The sequence below is a fragment of the Chiloscyllium plagiosum genome, unplaced genomic scaffold (assembly GCF_037043375.1).
Source record: "Chiloscyllium plagiosum isolate Xiang-an unplaced genomic scaffold, Cpla_swu_hap1 HiC_scaffold_5, whole genome shotgun sequence".
Classification (NCBI taxonomy): domain Eukaryota; kingdom Metazoa; phylum Chordata; class Chondrichthyes; order Orectolobiformes; family Hemiscylliidae; genus Chiloscyllium; species Chiloscyllium plagiosum.
In genome coordinates this window covers 130360666-130382987 of record NW_028270143.1, presented here as the reverse complement: position 1 = coordinate 130382987, position 22322 = coordinate 130360666, and the positions used below count along the sequence as shown (strand labels likewise).

General features: G+C 44.7%; 1 protein-coding gene and 1 pseudogene across 2 annotated transcripts in view; both read left to right on the top strand.

The window, feature by feature from the left end:
* cpsf1 (cleavage and polyadenylation specific factor 1) overlaps positions 1 to 22322 on the top strand; it is a 162773-nt gene that overhangs the window by 70503 nt on the left and 69948 nt on the right. For both annotated transcript variants that reach the window (XM_043690937.2, XM_043690935.2), the window contains exons 15-16: positions 5521 to 5595; positions 6355 to 6435. In XM_043690937.2, coding sequence (XP_043546872.1) covers positions 5521 to 5595; positions 6355 to 6435 — 156 coding nt within the window. The remainder of the gene's footprint in view (positions 1 to 5520; positions 5596 to 6354; positions 6436 to 22322) is intronic.
* LOC148150026 (large ribosomal subunit protein uL13 pseudogene) lies at positions 4809 to 5395 on the top strand (annotated as a pseudogene).

The following is a 22322-nucleotide window of genomic DNA, read 5'->3' as shown; positions in this document are numbered from 1 at the left end:
TTCATCTTAGAGTGCCGTCACTAGCGGTGTTCGCAAGGATCTGTTTTGGGACCATTGCTGTTTGTCATTTTTATAAATGACCCGGAGGAGGGGTTAGAAGGTTGGGTGAGCAAGTTTGCGGATGATACGAAAGTCGGAGGAGTTGTAGACAGTGAGGAAGGATGTGGCAGGTTACAGCGGGATATAGATAAGCTGCAGAACTGGGCAGAAAGCTGGCAAATGGAGTTCAATGTATGTAAGTGTGAGGTGATTCATTTTGGTAAGAGTAACAAAAAGATGGGGTACTGGGCTAATGGTCGGATACTTGGTAGTGTGGATGAGCAGAGGGATCTTGGTGTCCATGTACACAGATCTTTGAAAGTTGCCACCCAGGTAAATAGTGCGGTGAAGAAGGCATATGGCGTACTGGCTTTTATTGGTAGAGGAATTGAGTTCCGGAGTCCTGAGGTCATGTTCTGGTGCGGCCGCATCTGGAGTATTGTGTGCAGTTTTGGTCACCATACTATAGGAAGGATGTGGAGGCACTGGAACGGGTGCAGAGGAGGTTTACCAGGATGTTGCCTGGTATGGTAGGAAGATCGTATGAGGAAAGGCTGAGGCACTTGGGGTTGTTTTCATTGGAGAAAAGAAGGTTTAGGGGTGACTTGATAGAGGTGTACAAGATGATTAGGGGTTTAGATAGGGTCGACAGTGAGAATCTTTTTCCACGTATGGAGTCAGCTATTACAAGGGGCATAGCTATAAATTAAGGGGGGGTAGGTATAGGAAGATGTTAGGCGTAGATTCTTTACTCAGCGAGTCGTGAGTTCGTGGAATGCCCTGCCAGTAGCAGTGGTGGACTCTCCCTCATTATGGGCATTTAAGCGGGTATTGGATAGGCATATGGAGGATAGTGGGCTAGTGTAGGTTAGGTGGGCTTGGATCGGCGCAACATCGAGGGCCGATGGGGCCTGTACTGCGCTGTATTCTTCTATGTTCTATTTTCTATATTCTATGAAGTGATGCACATACAGGTCACAGTTCATATCTTGCTTGAGATGGATAGATGCTAACAGCATTCCTATCCCACTGTGATGGTGTAAATAGTATGTAGCTCTCATTTATGACAGATGGGTCTTTTAGGTTAGATTAGATTCCTTGAGGCCCAACAAGTCCACACCGGCCCTCCGAAGAATAACCTACCCAGATCCATTTCTCCTATCCTATATTTACCCCTGACTAATGCACCTAACACTATGGGCAATTTAGCATGGCCAATTCACCTGACTTGCACGTCTTTGGATTGTGGGAGGAAACCCATGCAGACACGGGGAGAATGTGCAACTCCACACAGTCAGTCGCTTGAGGCGGGTATCAAACCCAGGTCCCTGGTGCTGTGAGGCAACAGTGCTAGCCACTGAGTCACTGCCGCCCTTTTGAAAGGCAGAGGTGCAGGGGAATGGTTCAGAAATCTGTTCATTGATTTTAGACTGCTTCTGTTGTTTTGATCTTTGTGTCCCTAAGGAACTTGGAGCATTAACATAATTTGTGCTGATTTGCGCAATGATGCATCATGATTTCAAATTTGGTTGTTTGGCTTTTTACATTGTGGGGAGTGGGGTTGAAGATTGGTCAGAGTTACTCCTGAAACTGCTAAGACCATAAGACATTGGGCTGAATGTCAAATTCTGTTCCTTCGAATTTGCTTTGACATGGCTGTATGTTTCTAAACTTAATTGGTAAACCCTTGCCAATCAAGAACATAATTATCTCCAGTCTTAAATACACTCAACAACTTGGCCTCCACAGCCCTCTGTGGCAGTGAGTTTTACAGATTAACCACCCTCTGGCTGAAGAAATTCCTTTTCATCTCAGTTCTAAAGGGTGGTCCCTTCACACTGAGCCAGTGCCTTCAAGTCCTTGTCTCTTCTACTAGTGAAAACATCTCCACATCCGCTCTATCCAAGCCCGTCAGTGTTCTGAAATGTTTCGAAAAGATCCCCCCCTCATCCTTCTAAACTCGCAAGTGCAGACCCAGAGTCCATAACCGCGTCACATATGACAAGCCCTCAGCCCAGGGAAGCATTCTTGTAAATCTCCACTGGATTTCCCCTCCCCAAGACCAACACGTCCATTCTTAGATACGGTGCCCAAAACTGCTCGCAATATTGCAAATGCAGTCTGATTGGAGACATAAGGCTTCAGAATTACATCTCTGCTTTTGTATCCTCGCCCTCTTGAATTGAATGCTGACATTACATTTGCCTTCCTAACTGTCAACTGAACTTGCATGTTAACTCTAAGAGAATCCTGAACTATGACTCCCAAGTCCCTTTGTCCTTCAGATTTCTAAAGCTCCTCCCATTTAGAAAATAGTCATTGCCTTTATTCTTCCTATCAAAGGGCATAACATCTCACTTTCCTAAATTGTATTCCATCTATCACTTCATTCACTTCTTTGCCCACTCTGCTAGCCTGTCCATCCTTCTGCAGCCTCCTGCTTCAACTCTACCTGCCTCCCACCTATCTTTGTGTCATCTGCAAATTTAACAACAGCACCTTCAATTTCCTTGCCCAGATTGTTATTGTATGACGTGAGTGGGTGTGGTTCCAACACTGACTCCTGCAGAACTATTGCAGTTGTGGTGGCAAGTGGCTCAGTGGTTAGCACTGCTGCCTTACAGCGGCAGGGACCCGGGTTCGATTCCCTCCTTGGGCAACTGTATGGAGTTTGCGCATTCTCCTTGTGTCTGCGTGGGTTTCCTCCGGGTGCTCTGGTTTCCTCCCATGCACAAAGATGTGCAAGTCAGGTGAATTAGCCATGCTTAATTTCCTCATAGTGTGAGGTGCATTAGTCAGGGGTAATGTACGGTAGAAGAATGGATCTGGGTGGGTTGTTCTTTGGAGGGTCAGTGTGGACTTGTTGGGCCAAATCCATTCTAAACTCCACAATTCACCAACTGCTACCCTTAAAAAGACCACTTTATTCCTACTCTCTGCCTTCTGCCAGTCAGTCAGCTCTCTATCCATTGCAGTACCTTGTCCCTAACGTGGGCTTTTCTTTTATTTAGTAGCTTTGTGAGAGGCAACTTGCCAAAGCCCTTCTGAAAATCAATACATCAAGTCCAGTGGCTCTCCTTTGTCTAACTTGCTCATTACCTCCTGGTGGATTTGTAAGACATGACTTATCCTTGACAAAGCCATGCTGATTCAGTCCTGTTTTACCATGTATGTCCTAGTACTCCTCAATCTTATTCTTAATAATGGATTCCAAAATCTTACCAATGACCGAGCTCAGGCTAACTGGCCTGCTATCTCAAATTAGAGCCATAGTGTCCTACAGAACAGAGACAGGCCCTTTGCCCCAAACTGGTCCATGCTGACCAAAATGTCCATTCATGCTAAACCCATTTCCCTGCACTTGGCCCAGTTCCTTCTAACTTTATTTCACTATGTATTTGTCTGAATGCCTTTTAAATGTTGTTAATGTCCTCACCTCATTCACTTCCGCTGGCAGCTCATTCCATATGTGTACCATCTTCTGTTTTTAAAAAAAAATTGCCCTTCAGGTTGCCTTTTATTCTGTTCCTCTAACCTTAAACTGATGCCCTCTAATCCGCAATTCCCTAACCCTGGAAAAAAGACTGAGTGCATTCACCCTATCCATGCCTTTCATGATCTTATACACTTCTATAAGATCCTCTGTCAGTCTTTTACTCTCTAAAGAAACAAGTCCTAGTTTGTCCACTCTCTCCAGATAACTCAGATCCTCGAGTCCTGGCATCCTTATAAATTTCTTCTACACTTTTTTCCAGTTTAATAACATTCTTCCGATGTCAAGGTGACCAAACTGAACATAATACATTAACTGTGGCCTCGCCAACGTCCTGTACAACTGCAGCATAACTTCAGGTAATAGTTGGCATGAACACAGGGATATTGTGATTTTCTTCACTGTTTGATAATGTTTGGTAGTCAAACAAATGTTGAAAACATATTGCAGGTGTGAAAGCTGCTTCATTGTCAAAATTCCCACAAATATACTTGTACTAATTGACAGAAAAAGTGGTGATAGAATTGTGCAATTATATGACTAAACACATTGTTCAAACATTTAAAATCTCTTCACATGCCTGTGGACTCATTGAGATACTGTTCATCTAGATTAGGGATTGTATTCATTGGAGTTTAGAAGATTAAGGGGAGATCTAATAGAAACTTACAAGATAATACATGGCTTGGAGAGGGTGGACGCTAGGAAATTGTTTCCGTTAGGCGAGGAGACTAGGACCCGTGGACACAGCCTTAGAATTAGAGGGGGTAAATTCAGAACAGGAGAAAGTGAGGTCTGCAGACGCTGGAGATCAAAGCTGAAACTTTATTGCTGGAACAGCACAGCAGGAAGAAGGGCATGTGCCCGAAACGTCGAATCTTCTGTTCCCTAGATGCTGCCTGACCTGCTGTGCTGTTCCAGCAATAAAGTTTCAGCGTAAATTCAGAACAGAAATGCAGAGACATTTCTTCAGCCAGAGAGTGGTGGGCCTGTGGAATTCATTGCCACAGAGTGCAGTGGAGGCTGGGACGCTAAATGTCTTCAAGGCAGAGATTGATAAGTTCTTGATGTCACAAGGAATTAAGGGCTACGGGGAGAATGCGGGTAAATGGAGTTGAAATGCCCATCAGCCATGATTGAATGGCGGAGTGGACTCGATGGGCCGAATGGCCTTGCTTCTGCTCCTATGTCTTATGGTCTTATTAGCTATTCAAGTCCATGTGGAATGAAGCCCAGTACTTAAAAAGTGGTTTTGTTGAAGAGGCTGGGCTTCTCAATGCTTCATAGAAAAATCAATCCCCGCTCTTTCGGCCAGTTTTGCACCTTCTTCCTGTTTGTTGCTGTGGCAGACAGCTTCAACAAGGTCCTGCTCCCTCATGGCCCACGTCATTCCCTTGGCTATTTGGCTGTTATTGTGGCCAAACCTATCTTATGAGGTGACAAATTGGTGGCAGTAAGGTTAACATCTGGATGTTACTGGAGTAAACTCAAGTATTTTGCTTTCTTGCACAATTGGATGAATACTATTTCAAGATAAAGCAAGGCGAAGGTTGCTTAAACAGATTAAAGGTGTTCAATGGGATTCCATCTCCATATGACAAGAGCAAACGTACAGTTGTACCAGCAGGCTTGAAGATTGGCTGCAAACATACAATGTGTGAATTTGCACTCCTTGTTCACCTTGTGTGGAAATATCAGGTAGTGATAGTCATTTTTGAAAAGAAGTATAAAGAAAACACCAAGCTTCATGGGGGGAAAAAAGAAAAGAAAATTTTGTAATTGAAGAAAGTAGTTGAGAAGAATGTTCAAAGTGAAATAGCCAAGTAAATTGCAATGCTGAAACAATGTGGTATTCTTATTTAATATATTCACTTAGGCATCGACAATAAAAGCCGTACAAAACAAATTTCAAAAAGGCGGCACTGATGTTGATTGCTCCAGAGTTTAAGCTGCCTGCACTGACTGATTTCCCTCGTATCTTTCTGCAGGTCTGTGACAGTATATTGAACATTGGCCCTTGTGTAAATGCCTCAATGGGAGAACCTGCTTTCCTTTCTGAAGAGGTGAGTGTGAATCAGCTGTGAAAAATAACAGTTATGCAACAACATTGTAATTGTAATTGTGGGGGTGTGTAATTGTAATTGTGGGGGTGTGGAGATTTGTGTGATGACTAGCTGGTCCCAACTGATCAAGGGAACCAAGCTGAGACCTTTCCAGGTCAAATCAAAGTTTGGAGGAGATGCAGTTGACGGACCTAGGTAGCAAGAGTTTAGAATCTTTTCTCCTTTGCTGGTTCAGGCTTATGCAAATTTATGTAAAATTGGGCGTGTTCAAGCTAGCAACTGTCAAATTATTGGTTTGTGGTTGCCAGTCCAGTTTCACTACTTAAATTGGTGCAAGTTGTGAAGCTTGCCATTAATTCCACAGTTTTTGGGAGGTCTATCAAGAAGATGCTGTCCCAAATTGAAGTTGTACAATTTATGGACATTATCTTTTGTTGCCTTAACTTTTGAGCTAGAAGCGAAAATAGTCCCTCTACTGGATTGTTGTGAAACAGAGTCAGCTGCTTGCCCTAGGCACTTGACAGTTCAGCGTGCACACACCCTCTCCAACACCCCCGACACTGTCGCCTGCAGGGGAGATATGGTATTTATGAAAGACACTGCCACCTGCAGGGGAGATATGGTATTTATAAAAGAAAGTGAACTGGAAAAATACACCCCTGCTGGAGTTTGACAGCGTTATGAAAGGTTTTAAATGCAAATGGTGAGATTTGAAATCTTCTGCGGTAGCATTCTGTTTCACCTTACGTCTCATTTTAGTTTCAGAATAATCCTGAACCTGACTTGGAGATAGTTGTGTGTTCGGGATATGGAAAGAATGGTGCGCTATCTGTTCTACAGGTAATAGACTACACTGGCTTGTGGTATTGTCTGTCATATTTTCTCAACAGTTTGAAATTAAAGAAACGTGACATCTGAAATCCATAACATGGGATTTGCAGTCGTGTATTGAAATGGATAGGAAGCTCTTTGGCAGATAGGAAACAAAAATGAATAAATGGGCCTTTTTTCGAATGATTAATGGGGTATTGCAGTGATCATTGCTAGGACCCCAGCTCTTCAGAATGTACATTAACAATTTAGATGGGGGAACTAAAGGTAATATCTCCACATTTGGAGGAAACACAAAGCCCTGTGGAAAATGCAGAGTTGCTTCAGTGTGATTTGGACAAGCTGCATGAGTTCAGGAAATGCATGGCAGATGCAGTATAATGTAGGTAAATGTGATGCTATGTGCTTAGTCACTTAAAATAGGAAGCCAGATTATTATCTGTATCGCCATAAATTGAGAAGGGGGAAATGCGCCATAAGGCCTGGGTGTCCCTGACCACTTGCATGATTACCTTCAGTAGCTGGTGTACACAAAAACAAATGTTATGTTGGCTTTCATAGTGAGAGGATTTGAATACAATACATATTAATGGCTTGAAGAGCAGAGGTTAATGTGCTGAAACCAAATTTGCAGACACCATAAAAATGGGCGAAAAGGAAATTTGAGAGGGATGCAGAAAGTATACAGAGATATTGTTAGGTTAAGTAAGTGGGCAAAAAGTTGGCAAATGGAGTATAATTTTGGAAAATGTGAAGTTGGAGAACAAAGGGAGAACAAAGAACAGCATTATTTAAATAGAGAAATTGCAGAAAACAACAACACCAAAGGATCTTGGAAATACTTGAGCAAGAAACACAAAGCTAGCAGACAGGTGCAGTGAGTAATCTGGAACGCTAATGGAATGTTGGCCCTTGTTTCCAGGTAGTTGGAGTACAAGAGTAGGAAAATCTTACTGCAACTGGACAAGCTGTTGGTCAGACCGTATCTGCAGTACTGTAAGCATTTTGGTCGCCTTGCTTAAGGAAAGGTATTGTTTCATTGGAGCCAGTTAAGAGCAAGTTCACTTAGATGATCCTTGTATGGAGGGGCTGTCTTATGAGCAAAGATTGGGCAGGTTGGGACTCCTCTCATTCTTAAGAATTTCAATACATACTGATCTCATTGAAGCATCTAGGAATCTTAGGGGGCTTAAATGCTGAGAGGATGTTTTCCACTCATGGGGGAGTATGGGATCAGAGGGCATAGTCTCAGAACAAAGAGGTGCCAATTTGACATTGAGATGAGGGGGAATTTTCTCTCTCGGGGACTGTATGCCACAGAGAGCCAAGGGAGCAAAGTCCATCTGTATATTTATGGCTGTCACAAACATATAAATTCTTGATCAAAGGTTACAGGGAATAAGCAGGCAATTGGAGCAGGTGGGTGTGAGGAATGTTGAATTGAATTTATTTATTGTCACGTAATGACTGGGGGAATGGGCTCAAGGGATCGAACAGCCTACTTCAGTTCTTATTTCCTTATGGTCTTGTGGCTGTCTACAGCTAAAGTGCTGTCGCAGATGGTGTGGAGTTGTTTCTGTATTTTAGAACTCCAGTGCTTCCTTATTGAAAATAAAATTGCTTCAAAAACTCAGCAGGTTTGGCAGTACTTAGACTCATAGAGAGCTGTACAGCATGAAAACAGATCCTTCGGTCCAAATCGAACATGTCGACCAGATTCCTAAATTAATCTGGTTACATTTGCCAGCATTTAGCCCATATACCTCTAAACCTCTATTCATATACCCATCCAAACGCTTTTTAAATGTTGTAATTGTATCAGCTCCCACTACTCCTCCAGCAGTTCATTCCATGAACACACCACCTCCTGTGAAAAAGTTGCCTTTTAGATCCCTTTTAAATCTTCCCCTCTTAGCTTAAACCAATGTGCTCTAGGTTTGGACCGAGATCAGAGACATCCTTGACCCTGGCACCAGGAAAGTAACGCATCATCCTGGAGTCTTGCTTGTGGCCATAGAAATGCCTGTGCCCCTGTCGGTAGAGTCCCCTATCACTACCTCACACCTGCACTTGAACCTTCCTTGCTGTATAACCATGCCAGTCCTGGTGTCACTGATCTGACTGCTGCTGTTACTTTCCCCTGAGAGAACAAGCTCCCTAAAAGTATCCAAGATGGTATGTTTATTTGAGAGGGGAATAGCCACAGAGGACTCCTGTACTTCTAGCCTGGTGGTCATCCATTTTCTGGTTGACCCCTTGGCGTGCCCACATTCTGAAACACCTATCTATAAAGCTTTCTGCCTCTTGTACACTCCTAATTGAGTCCAAGTGCCACTCTAACAAATCCATGCAGTATGAGAGGAGCTGCAGGTAAACATACTCCCTGCAAACATAGTCGTCAGGGATATTTGATTTCTCCCTGAACGCACTCACTTCACAGGACGAGCATATCACTCCGCTAACCACTCTAATAACGATTGGATTAAAAGAAAAGGAAAAACCTTATTTTGCCTTACCAGAGCATCGAGAGTCATGGGACAGAGATGAGTGTAGTCACCTTCACGAAGGGTAATAGAATAGTCATTTATTGTTACTTGTATTTTTTTACCAAAAAAGTGATAAGTTTAAGCTGCTGTACCATGACGACTTCAACAGTTTCCTCATTTCCCCTTCCCCCACCTCACCCTAGTTCTAAACTTCCAGCTCAGCACTGTCCCCATGACTTGTCCTACCTGCCTATCTCCTTTTCCACCTATCCACTCCACCCTCTCCTCCCTGACCTATCACCTTCATCCCCTCCCCCACTCACCCATTGTACTCTATGCTACTTTCTCCCCACCCCCACCCTCCTCTAGCTTATCTCTCCACGCTTCAGGCTCACTGCCTTTATTCCTGATGAAGGGCTTTTGCCCGAAACGTCGATTTCGAAGCTCCTTGGATGCTGCCTGAACTGCTGTGCTCTTTCAGAACCTATATTAATAACAAAGCATAGATAAAAATTAAGACAAAGTTCATCTTCGTTAAATTCATGGCTTCTGGGTTTGGGAAAAGACAATAGTGCTGCAAGGCCACTACACAGGCCCACTGGAATCCTAGGCTGCAAGACTCTGCAGAAGCTGTCCCAAGAAGGAAGAAATTGCAAAAATTACCCAAAGGAATCCCAGGCCATCTGATGTTGTGCTGAAACCACGGCAATGCTAAAGTCGCCGCTGACCTATACAATAGAATTCGGGGATGTGATGCTGATGTGAAGCAGACCACTACCACCAGACACAGCATCAATAGCCACGAGGAACTGCCATTGCTTCTGCAGCCGCATGAAACATCTTTGCCAATGTTGCCTCTCCTGATATCAGGTCCTCATGCTCGCCTCTCTGTAAGATGACTCCTTGATGCCACTGCCAGAGTCATGCTCTGAGCTCACTAACTGTCTTGCTGTTGTCCAGCAGGGTCCCTCTCCGGGCTCAGTAGCTGCTGTAATGTGTGATCTCGGCTTGCTGCAGAGACCAGGCCTCCAGTCCTCTGCCTCGCCTGATGCCGGTGGCTGGGTGTTGAGTCATCGGAAACGGTGTGTGAGGAGGCAGAAGGGTGGTAAGCAGGCAGGAGTTAATGCTGGGCTAAAAACAAGGCCTACTTGGCCATCTCTACCGTCCATTCTGCTCTCCAGTGTTTTCTGCTCTCCAGTGTTTGTTCCCTGGACAATAAATTGGCCTGTATCCGACAGTGGTAGGCTTCTCAGCATGAGTTCACCCGACTGCTTCGTCCTTGTTTTCACGGAAACATGGCTTAGCGACAGAGTTCCAGACGCTGCCTTCCAGCTAGACAGGCAGCTCGATGCGGTAAGGCTCAGGGTGGGGGTCTGTGTAACTACATCAACATGGTGCAAAGACTCTGTGGCTGTTGGATGCAGGCCATTTTATTTGCCACAGGAGTTCAGTGCTATCCTTATAGGTGGGGTATATGTTCCTCCCAGTGCCAATGCTAAGGAGGCTCTCTGTGAACTGTATGGAGCTATTAGCAGCTGGAGGTTTCAACCATGTGACTCCCGAGACTGCACTCCCTAAATTCCAACAGCATGTGGACTTTGCAGTGAGAGCGGGGAAACAAGTTGGATCTTGTTTATATAAATATCCCCAGCACATACAGGGCAGAGCCCTGGCTTGACCTCAGCTCCTCAGACCACATCTCTGTTATGCTAATCCCAACATACAGACCACTCGTCAGACATGTCAAACTGGTTCTGAAGCAGGTGTAAACCTGGCTGGCAGGAGCCTTTCCTACTCTTCAGGACTGTTTTGAGTGTACTGACTGGCATGTGTTCAGGGATGTGCCAACCGATGGCAACTCCAACATAGAGGAGTACATGGTGTCGGTGATTTGCTACATTAGCAAGTGTATTGACGACATCACTGTGTCCAAGACCATCACTTCTTGCCCCAACCAGAAGCTGTGGATGAGCGCAAAGGTGTGTGAGCTGCTGAGGCCCTAACAACAGCGAGTGCCAACCTGACTTGGACTATCAATGAGGCAAAGAGGGCACACACACAGAATATGCGGCCATTTTCGGGACAGCAGCAGTATGCGGAGCATGTGGAAGGGCATTCAGGCCATTAGCAATCACAGAACAGCATCGCCTGCTTGTGCTGGTGAGGCCTGAGGCCTCCCTCCTGGATGAGTTGAACAAATTCTGTTTGCGGTTTGAGGCATGAAATGACATGGTAGCGAGGAAGTCCTGTTCTCCCCCCCCCCCCCGGCCACCAAAACCAATGACTGGTGCTGTGACGTGAACAAATCCCTATGCAGAGTCGACCCATGTAAGGCTGCTGGACCAGATAGCACCCCTGGCAGAGTGCTCGGAGGATGCTCTGACGTACTGGCAGATGTTCTTACGGCTATCTATAACAGCTCTCTGAGCTGCACCATTGTTCCAATGTGCTTCAAGGCTGCTACCATCGTCCACGTGCTGAAGAAGTCTTCAGCGTCCTGTGTCAACAACCAATGCTGCAGTGCTAACACCCATCGTCATGAAGTGTTTAGAGAGGCTGGTTATGAGGCATATCAAGAACCCTGCTGTCCCTTCACTGGACATCCTGTAGTTCGTGTATTGTCCAATCCACTCAACAGATGGTGCCATTTCCGCCACCCCACTATCTGGCCCTCGCCCACCTGGAGAAGGAGGACACCGACGTTCATAGACTTCAGTTCTGCATTCAACACTATATCATTCCTCAGCTCCTGTTTGGAAATCTGAGTCTGCTGGGTCAAAATACCTCCCTCTATAACTGGATCCTGGACTACTTGACTGGGAGACTTCAGTCAGCGCAGATTGGGAACAGCATCACACTGAGCACGGGGGCTCCCCAGGGTTATGTCCTCATTCCACTGCTGTTCACCTGCAGTGATGCACAGCTCAAATCATATCATTAAGTTCACTGATGATATGACTGTATTCCGTCTCATTAGCAGGAACGCAAGTCAGCGTACAGAGAGGAGGTGCAGCAGCTAACGGACTGGTGCAGAGCTGACAACCTGTCTCTGAATGTGGACAAGACGAAAGATGGTGGTTGACGTCAGGAGGGCATGGAGCGACCACTCGTTTGGACATTGGCTCCCATGTGGAGATTGTGAAGAGCACCAAATTTCTTGGCGTCCACCTGGCAGTGAATCTCACCTGGTCCCTCAACACCAGCTCCATAGCCAAGAAAGCCCAGCAGTGTCTCTACTTGCTGTGCAGGCTGAGGAAAGCCCACCCTCCCCCATTCTCACCACACTCCACAGAGGGTTCATTGAGAGTACCCTGAGCTGCTGCATCACTGCCTGGTTTGGGAATTGCACAGTCTCAGATTGTAAGACTCTACAACGGATAGTGAGGGCAAGTGAGGATCATTGAGCTCTCTCTCCATTACAGAATGTGGAAAGTAAAGGTCACCAGTAGTGTCCCTGCTGACTGCATCTGTGGGAAGTGCGCACAACTCCAGCTCCTCGAAAACCGCGTTAGGGAATTGGAGCTGAGAACTTCGGATCATTTGGGAGGTGGAAGGGTTGTTGAGAGGAATTACAGTGAGCTAGTCACACCTCAGATAAAAGATGAAGGTAGATGGGTTACCGTCAGGGACGGAAAGGGAACCGCCAGGCAGTGCAGGGATCCCCTGTGGCTGTTCCCCTCAACAAGTATACCATTATGGATACTGTGTGGGGGTGGGGGCGACCTACCATGGGTAAACGGTCTCTGGCACAGAATCTGTCCCTGTTGCTGAGAAGGGAAGGGGGAAGAGGAGCAGAGCATTAGTCATTTGAGGACTCCATAGTTAGGGGGACAGATAGGAAGTTCTGTTGGAATGAGACAGACTCACGGTTGGTGTGTTGCCTCCCAGGTGCCAGGGTTTATGATGCCTCTGATTGTGTTTTCGGGGTCCTCGAAGGGGAGCAACCCCAAGTCATGGTCCACATAGGCACCAATGACATGGGTAGAAAGAGAGATGGGGATTTAAAGAAGAAATTCAGGGAGCTGGGTGGAAGCTTAGAGCTAGAACAAAGAGAGTTGTTATCTTTGGTTTGTTGCCCGTGCTATGTGCTAGTGAGGCAAGGAATAGGGAGAGAGAGGAGTTGAATACATGGCTACAGAAATGCTGCAGGAGGGAGGGATTTGGATTCCTGGATAATGGGGCTCTTTCTGGGGTAGATGGGACATCTACAAACAGGATGTCTTCACCTGAACCAGAGGGGTACCAAAATCCTGTGGGGGTGGTTTGCTAATGCTCTTCTGTTGGATTTAGATACAAGCTACTCGACTAGATGAGGTAGATAAGGAGGAGGTATTAGCAATTCCGCAGTGGGGTGGGAACCTGAAATTGTAGTTTGAGTATACGGGGGGAATGAGAGTAATGAGGTCAGAACTAAAATTTCAAGATTGCAAGAAGGCATCAGCAGGCAAGAAGTTGGTTTGATGTCTACTTCAACGACAGGAGCATCCAGAATAAGGTGAGTGAACTTGCAGCATCGGTTGGTATCTGGGATTTTGATGTTGTGGCCATTTCAGAGACATGGGTAGAGCAGGGACAGGAATGGTTATTGCTGGTTCTGGGATTTAGATGTTTCAGTAAGAACAGAGAAAATGTTAAAAGAGGGGGTGGTGTGCACTGTTAGTTAAGGACAATATTACAGTTGCAGAAAGGACATTTGAGGACTCCTGTACTGAGGTAGTTTGGGCTGAGATTAGAAACTGGAAAGGAGAGGTTACCCTGTTGGGAGATTTCTATAGGCCTCCGAATAGTTTCAGAGATGTAAAGGATAGAATAGCAAAGATGATCCTCGATAGGAGCGAGAGTGACAGGGTGGTTGTTATGGGGATTGCACGGTGGCTCAGTGGTTAGCACTGCTGCCTCACAGCAACAGGGTCCCAGGTTCAATTCTGTGTAGAGCTTGCACATTCTCCCCATGTCTGCATGGGTTTCCTCCGGGTGCTCCGGTTTCCTCCCACAGCCCAAAGATGTACAGGTCAGGTGAATTGGCCATGCTAAATTGCCCATAGTGTTAGGTGCATTAGTCAGAGGGAAATGGGACTGGGTGGTTGCTCTTCGGAGATCGGTGTGGACTTGTTGGGCTGAATGGCCTGTTTCCACACTAGGCTCATCTAATCTAAATATTGGCTGGGAATATGATAGTTCAATTACTTTAGATGAGCCAGTTTTTGTCCAATGTGTGCAGGAGGGTGTCCTGACACAGTATGTAGACAGGCCAACAAGGAGCGAGGCCACATTGGATTTGGTGCTGGGCAATGAACCCAGCCAGATGTTAGATTTGGAGGTAGTTGAGCACTTTGGTGATAGTGATCACAATCCAGTTATGTTTACTTTATTGATGGAAAGGGCTAGGTATATACCACAGAGCAAGAGTTATAGCTGGAGGAAAGGCAATTATGATGCAATTAAGCAAGATTTAGGAGGCATAGGATGGGGAAGGAAACTGCAGAGGATGGGCATAATTGAAATGTGTTTATTCGAGGACCAGTATTTGTGGGTTCTTGATAAGTACGTACTGGTCGGGCAGGGAGGAAGTTGTTGAGTGCATGAGCCATGGTTTACTAAGGAAGTTGAATCTCTTGTCAAGAGGAAGAAGAAAGCTTATGTTCGGATGAGATGTGAATGCTCAGTTAGGGCACTTGAGAGTTACAAGTTAACTAGGAAAGACCTAAAGAGAGAGATGAGAAGAGCCAGGAGGGGACATGAGAAGTCATTGGTGGATAGGATCAAGGAAAACCTTAAGGCTTTCTATAGCTATATCAGGAATAAAAGAATGACTAGAGTAAGATTAGGGCCAATCAAGCATAGTAAGGGGAAGTTGTGGAGTCAGGTGAGATAGGGGAAGTGCTAAATTGAATACTTTTCGTCAGTATTCACACTAGAAAAAGACAATGTGGTCGAGGAGAATATTGAGATACAAGCTACTCGACTAGATGGGATTGAGGTAGATAAGGAGGAGGTATTAGCAATTCTGGAAAAAACCTCAGTCCCCCGGCCAGATGGGATTTATTCTAGGACTCTCTGGGAAGCCAGGGAGGAGATTGCCGAGCCTTTAGCTTTGATTGATTAGATTAGATTAGATTACAGTGTGGAAACCGGCCCTTCGGCCCAACAAGTCCACACCGACCAACCGAAGCGAAACCCACCCATTCCCCTACATTTACCCCTTACCTAACACTACGGGCAATTTAGCATGGCCAATTCACCTGACCCTGCACATCTTTGGACTGTGGGAGGAAACCGGAGCACCCGGAGGAAACCCACGCAGACACACTGAGAACGTGCAAACTCCACACAGTCAGTCGCCTGAGGCGGGAATTGAACCCGGGTCTCTGGCGCTGTGAGGCAGCAGTGCTAACCACTGTGCCACCATGCCGCCCACCATGATCCTTATGTTGTCATTGTCTACAGGAGTAGTGCCAGAAGACTGGAGGATAGCATTTGTTGTTCCCTTGTTCAAGGAGAGTAGCGACAACCTTGGAAATTATAGATGTGAACCTTACTTCGATTGTGGGTAAAGTGTTGGAAAAGGTTATAAGAGATAGGATTTATCATCATCTAGAAAGGATTAAGTTGATTAGGGATAGTCAACATGGTTTTATGAAGGGTAGGTCATGCCTCACAAACCTTAAAGGTGACCAAACAGGTGGATGAGGGTAAAGTGGTTGATGCGGTGTATATGGATTTCAATAAGATTTTTAATATGGTCCCCCACAGTGAGCTATTGTTGAAAATATAGAAGCCTGGATTAAAGGTGATTTGGCGGTTTGGATCCAAAATTGGCTAGGTGAAAGCAGACAGCGGTGTTTGGTGGGAAATGTTCATCCTGGAGTTCAGTTACTCATGGTGTACTGCAAGGATCTGTATTGCGGCCACTGTAGTTTCTCATTTTTATAAATGACCTGGATGAGCGCATAGAAGGATGCATTAGTGTCATCCACAAATTTACTAAGTCGATAGAGTTGTGAATAGTGTCGAAGAATGTTGTAGGTTACAGAGAGACATAGATAAGATGGAGAGCTGGCAAATGGAGTTTAATATGGAAAAGTGTGAGTTGATTGACTTTGGAAGGAGCAACAGGAAGACAGAGTACTGGGCTAATGATAAGATTCTTGGCAGTGTAGATGAGCAGAGAGATCTTCTCATCTATGTACAGAGATCCCTGAAAGTTGCCACCCAGGTTGATAGGATTGTTAAGAAGACATACAGTGTGTTAGCTTTTATTAGTTGAGGGACTGAGTTTCAGAACCATGGGATCATGCTGCAGCTGTAGAAAACTCTGGTACAGCCACATTTGGAGTGTTGTGTACAGTTCTGGTCACTGCATTATAGGAAGGATGTGGAACCTTTTGAAAGGGTTCAGAGGAGATTTACCAGGATGTTGCCTGGTATGGAGGGAAGGTCTTACGAGGAATGGCTGAGGGACTTGAGGCTGTTTTTCTTGGAGAGAAATAGGTTGAGAGGTGACTTAATTGAGGCATGTAAAGATAATCAGAGGGTTGGATAGGTTGGACAGTGGGAGCCTTTTTCCTCTGGCGATGGCTAGCATGAGGAGACCTAGCTTTAAATTGAAGGGTGATAGATATGGTCAGATGCATTTTCTTTACTCGGAGAGTAGTAGGGGCGTGGAACACACTACCTGCAACAGTAGTAGCCTCGCTAACTTTAAGTGCATTTAAATGGCTATTGGACAGGCATATGGACGAGAATGGATTAGTGCAGGTTACATGGGTTTCAGATTGGTTCCATAGGTCAGCCCAACAGCGAGAGCCAAAGGGCCTGTGCTGTGCTGTTACATTCTATGTTCATTCAGTCTCTTACAGCCAGACTCTGCCACAGTTTCTTCTCCCACTCCATCAAGCTCCTTAACACTGTATGATCAGACTCTATTCCATCTGAAGCTCTTTGCATGACTTTGAATTGCTGCTAGAACAATATTTTATTAATTATTATTCTTTTATTGCACTGTAATTTGTACACCACTGTGCCTATTGTCTTGACATATCAGGAATTACTGTGCCATCTTGCGTGTTTTGTACTTCTTAGGCACTTTATGCCGCCCTGTATATGATCGTGTAGTTTGTGCTGTCAATGTAGCACCTTGGTCTTGGAAGAACGCTGTCTTGTTTATACTGTATCAGTTGTATATGGTAGAAATGACAAATAAAGCTACTCTTGACCTTTGAAAGAAACTGAGAGCATTGTTGCTAAATTTGCAGATGACAACGATAGGTGGAGGGGCAGGTAGCGTTGGTTTGGTTTGATTGTCACGTGTACCTGAGTAAAGGCCGACTGCTGTATCCGTGGGTCCGATTTCTACGGTTTCCGAACATATTGCAGGAAAAGTTCTGGGACCGGGGGTTGCTGGGAAGGTAAATTTCCCATTTAAAGCAAGGGGTTCACAGCTACCTGCAGTTTCTGACTTCTGTGATAGGTCTTGGAATGTATCACCTGTAGGTACAGGGAGAATCTTTGTTTGTGAGCAGTACAGGCAGATTTATAATCAAGAACGTATAGATCTTAGGATGGGGAAAGAAAAACTAGACCGGCATGCAGAATTTAAGTTTAAAAGTGTACAATAGTTATAAGAAATGTTAGAATTAGATCTGCTGTTGTGCGACTCCTTGCGAGCTCACTATGTCAGCGTCATCTGAAGTTGCTCATTTGTGCCATCTTGTATGCAGGGAAGAAGTGGGGAGGCTGCAGGAGGACCTGAACAGGCTAGGAGAGTAGGCAAATTAGTGGCAGATGGAATTCCATGTGGGAAAATGAGGCTACTTTGGTAGGAAGAATAGAGGCTTAGACACAGTTTTCTAAACTGAAAGGCTTTGGAAATCTGAAGTTCTAGTTTAGGATTTGCGAGGCTAACATGGATTCAGTTGGCAGTTAGGAAGACAAATGCAATGTTAGCATTCATTTCAAGAAAGCTAGAATACAAGGAACAAAGAAAGCACAGCACAGGAACAGGCCATTCGGCCCACCAAGACTGCGCTGACACGCAATGCCTTTCTCGACAAAAACCTTTTGTCTCTATGCAATCTGTATTCCCCAATTCACCGCCTATTCCTGTATCTGTGTAGATGCCACTTAAGCATTGCTATTGTATCTGCCTGCACTAGCCCCTCTGGCAGTGCATTACAGGCACTTCCTACCCTCTGTGTGTAAACAAAAATGCCTGCCCCTCAACCTCCTTTAAACTTATCCCCTTTAACCTGAAGCCTATGTCCCCTTGTAATTGATGTTTTTACCTTGGGAAAAGACTCTGACTATCCATTATATCCACGCCTGTCAATTTTGAAAATTTCTATCAGGTCGCTTCTCATCCTTGGAAATTTAAGTGGAAACAAGCCAAGTTTGCCCAATCTATCCTCATAACTGTTACCCTCCAAATCAGGCAACATTCCGGTAAACTGTTTTTGTACCCTCAAAAGCATTCACATCCTTCTGCTAGTGTGGTGACAAGAACTGGACATAATATTCCAAATGTGGTCTAACTAAATTTCTATACAGTAGCAACATGACTTGCCTGTTTTTATACTTTATACCCTGATCAGTGAAGGCATGCTTTATGCCGTCTTGACCGCCTTATCCCCATATGTTGCCACTTTGAGGGAACTGTGGACCTGGAAGTCTTGACCCCTCTGTATGTTGATGCTACTATGGGTTCCTTAGTATGTTTGCTGTATACATTATATACTTGACAAAGTTAAAAATCACAACAGGTTATAGCCCGACAGGTTTATTTGGAAGCACTAGTATGTACTGTAGTATGGTCTCATGTAAACATTGGCCCCTACTTTTTACAAAAATCTGGAATTTTCAATACATCTCATTTAAAAGTTGACCTTAGTTCTTCACAGATAAATCGATATTGATGAGTCAGTGTGCCGGTCGTCCTGCTCTGCTCCAGGTCTTGCACTCCTCTGGCCATCCCACTCTGCTCTGGGTATTCAGAACTACTGTATATGTTGTTTGTTTTTGTCTTTATTCGTTCAAAGATCCCTTGGGCTTCTGCAAATGAAATGGTATGAATTTTGATGGGCATTAATTTGATCCACTCAAAAGTAGTATCCATGTAATAGCCAACCCCGTAAAATTAACCTCAAAAAGTAGTCAAAATGCTTAGACTGTTACTCGAAAATATGCAATATTTCCCTTCTGCATTAGACCTTCCCAAACGCATCATCTCACCTTTGTCCAGATTAAACTTCATCTGCCATTTCTCTGCCCAAGTCTCTCGCCTATCTATATCCTGCTGTATCCTCTGGCAATCACAGAGCATAGAACATTACAGCGCAGTACAGGCTCCTTCCAAAGGGAATCACCTCACTTTTCTACTCCACCTTCCATGCCCTCATCCAGTTAAATTACAAAAATGACAAATGGCCGTGGCCCCAAAACAGATCCTTGTGGTACCCCACTAGTAACTGAACTCCAGGATGAAAGTTTCCCATCAACCATCACCGTGTGTCTTCTTTCAGCTAGCCGATTTCTGATCCAAACCACCAAATCACCTTCAATCCCATTCTTCCGTATTTTCTGCAATAGCCTACTGTGGGGGATCTTATCAAACTCCTTACTGAAATCCATATCCGCCACATCAACCGCTTTACTCTCATCCACCTGTTTGGTCACCTTCTCAAAGAACTCAATAAGGTTTGTGAGGCACGACCCACCCTTCACAAAACAGTGTTGACTATCCCTAATCAACTTAATCCTTTCTAGATGATCAAGGTTGTCTCTACTCCCCTGCTAGAAAAAGGGAACAACATTTTCTATCCTCAAGTCTTCTGGCACTATTCCTGTAGACAATGACGACATAAAGATCAAAACCAAAGACTCTGCAATCTCCTTCCTGGCTTCCGAGAGAATCCTAGGATAAATCCCGTCCGAGCTGAAAATGTGTTGCTGGAAAAGCACAGCAGGTCAGGCAGCATCCAAGGAGCAGGAGAATCGACGTTTCGGGCATGAGCCCTTCTGGAAACTGAAGAAGGGCTCATGCCCGAAACGTCGATTCTCCTGCTCCTTGGATGCTGCCTGACCTGCTGCGCTTTTCCGGCAACACATTTTCAGCTCTGATCTCCAGCATCTGCAGTCCTCACTTTCTCCTTAAATCCCATCCGACCCAGGGATTTTCTCACTTTCTAGAATTGGTAGCACCTCCTTGCGAACCTCAATCCTGTCTGGTCTAGTATCCTGTATCACAGTATTCTCCTTGACAGCATTGTCTTTTTCCAGTGTGGATATCGATGAAAAATATTCATTTAGTGCTTCTCTTACCTCCTTGGACTCCACATACAACTTCCCACTACTGCCCTTGATTGGCCCTAATCTTTCTCTCGTCATTCTTTTATTCCTGATATACATATGGAAAGCTTCAGGGTTTTCCTTGATCCCATCTGCCAATGACCTCTTCTGTTCTGTCCTGGCTCCTCTTGGTTCTCCCTTTAGGTCTTTCCTGCTTAGCCTGTAACTTTCAAGCACCCTTACTGAGCCTTCACTTCTCATCCTTCCTCTTGAAAGAGATTCAACTTCCTTAGTAAACCACGGCTCCCTTACTCCATAACTTTCTCCCTGCCTGACAGGTACACCCTAATAAAGGGCATTTAGTAGCTGTTCTTTGAATAAGCTCCACATTTCAATTGTGCCCATCTCCTGCAGTTTCCTTCCCCATCTTATGCATCCTAAATCTTGCCTAATCGCATCATAATTGTCTTTCACCAAGTTATAACTCTTGTCCTGTGATGTATACATACCCCTTTCCATCATTAAAATAAACATAACCGAATTGTGGTCACTATCACAAAAGTGTTCACCTACCACCAAATCTAACACTTGGCCGGGTTCATTACCCAGTACCAAATCTAATGTGGCCTAGCCCCTTGCTGGCCTGTCTAAATATAGTGTCAGGAAACCCTCCTCCACACACTGGACAAAAAACTGACCCATTTAAAGTGCTTGGACTATAGTATTTCCAGTCAATTTTTGGAAAGTTAAGTTAAAGACACTATATCAACTACTATCCAGAATCATCTTTGCAATCCTTTCCTCTATATCTCTGGAACTATTTGGAGGCCTATAGAAAGCTCCCAACAAATCCTCATGATCCGTAATTACCCCAGGGAGTTTTTGTGTTGTCGACAAACTTATTATCAACCAATTGCTGGCAAATGGGGCTAGATTAATTTGGGATATCTGTTTGGCGTGGATAAGTTGGGCTGAACAATCTGTTTCGATGCTGTACATCCCGATGAATTGGACATGTGATTCCAGATTCCATAACAATGTGGTTGACTCCTTAACTCCCCTCTGAAATATCTTAGCAAGCCACTCAGTCGTGCTAAGGTTAACAAATGATGGGGGCTTTGCCAATGACATTCCTGAAAGAATAAATGGTTACGGCTGAAGTATAATTCTTACCCCAGGTTTCTCTCTATGGAGAAAGGCTTCAGCTCTTGATATCTCTAGAATTTCAGCAGTCCTTTAGCCGAAGAAAAATCCCAGTAAATATAGCGCTTTTGCTATATTTCTGAAAAGTCTGTAGGATTTGTTTGTGATTTATGGAGAATGTGATAGCTGCATAGACCGAATCTTCAACATCTTTCCTGAATGATGTTTACATTTATCTCAGACTCGCTCTCCAGGTGTATTGGTGGATGTTAATTCTGAGGACAGTACTACCCATTTAATTCCAAACTTTGCACAAAAATGGCATTGTAACTGTCTGAGCATATACAACAAAAACAGCAAGAAAAAAATACAATTCCCTCTGAAAAATCGTAACATTAGGAGTGTATTTCCGGGATCGCGCTCACGCCTCTGTAAAGAAGAAAGCTGGGAAATGAAACAAGATATTCCCTACTTCAGCTTCAGACTGGTTTCAACCCTAGGCTCAGGGCTTTACTCTAATAACTGGACGCTCTTTAATCTTAAGAGTCTTAGAGTCATGAAGTTGTATAATACAGAAACAGACCCTTCGGTCCAACTTGTCCTTGCCTACCAGATATCCTAAATTAATCTAGTCCCATTTGCCAGCATTTGGCCCATATCCCCCTCAACCTTTACTATTCAAGTACCCATCCAGATGCTTTTTAAATGTAATTGTACTGGACGACTCCACTTCCTCTGGCAGCTCATTCTATATGCGCACCACCTTCTGCATGAAAAAGTTGCCTCCTCAGAGTACAATAGGATCTTAATCCGACAGGCCACTTTGCCAAGGAGTGGCAGATACAGTTCAATTTGGATAGATGTGAGGTGCTGCATTTTGGAAGGGCAAATCAGGGCAGGACTTAGAGTCATAGAGATGTACAGCATGGAAACAGACCCTTCGGTCCAACCCGTCCATGCCGACCAGATATCCCAACCCAATCT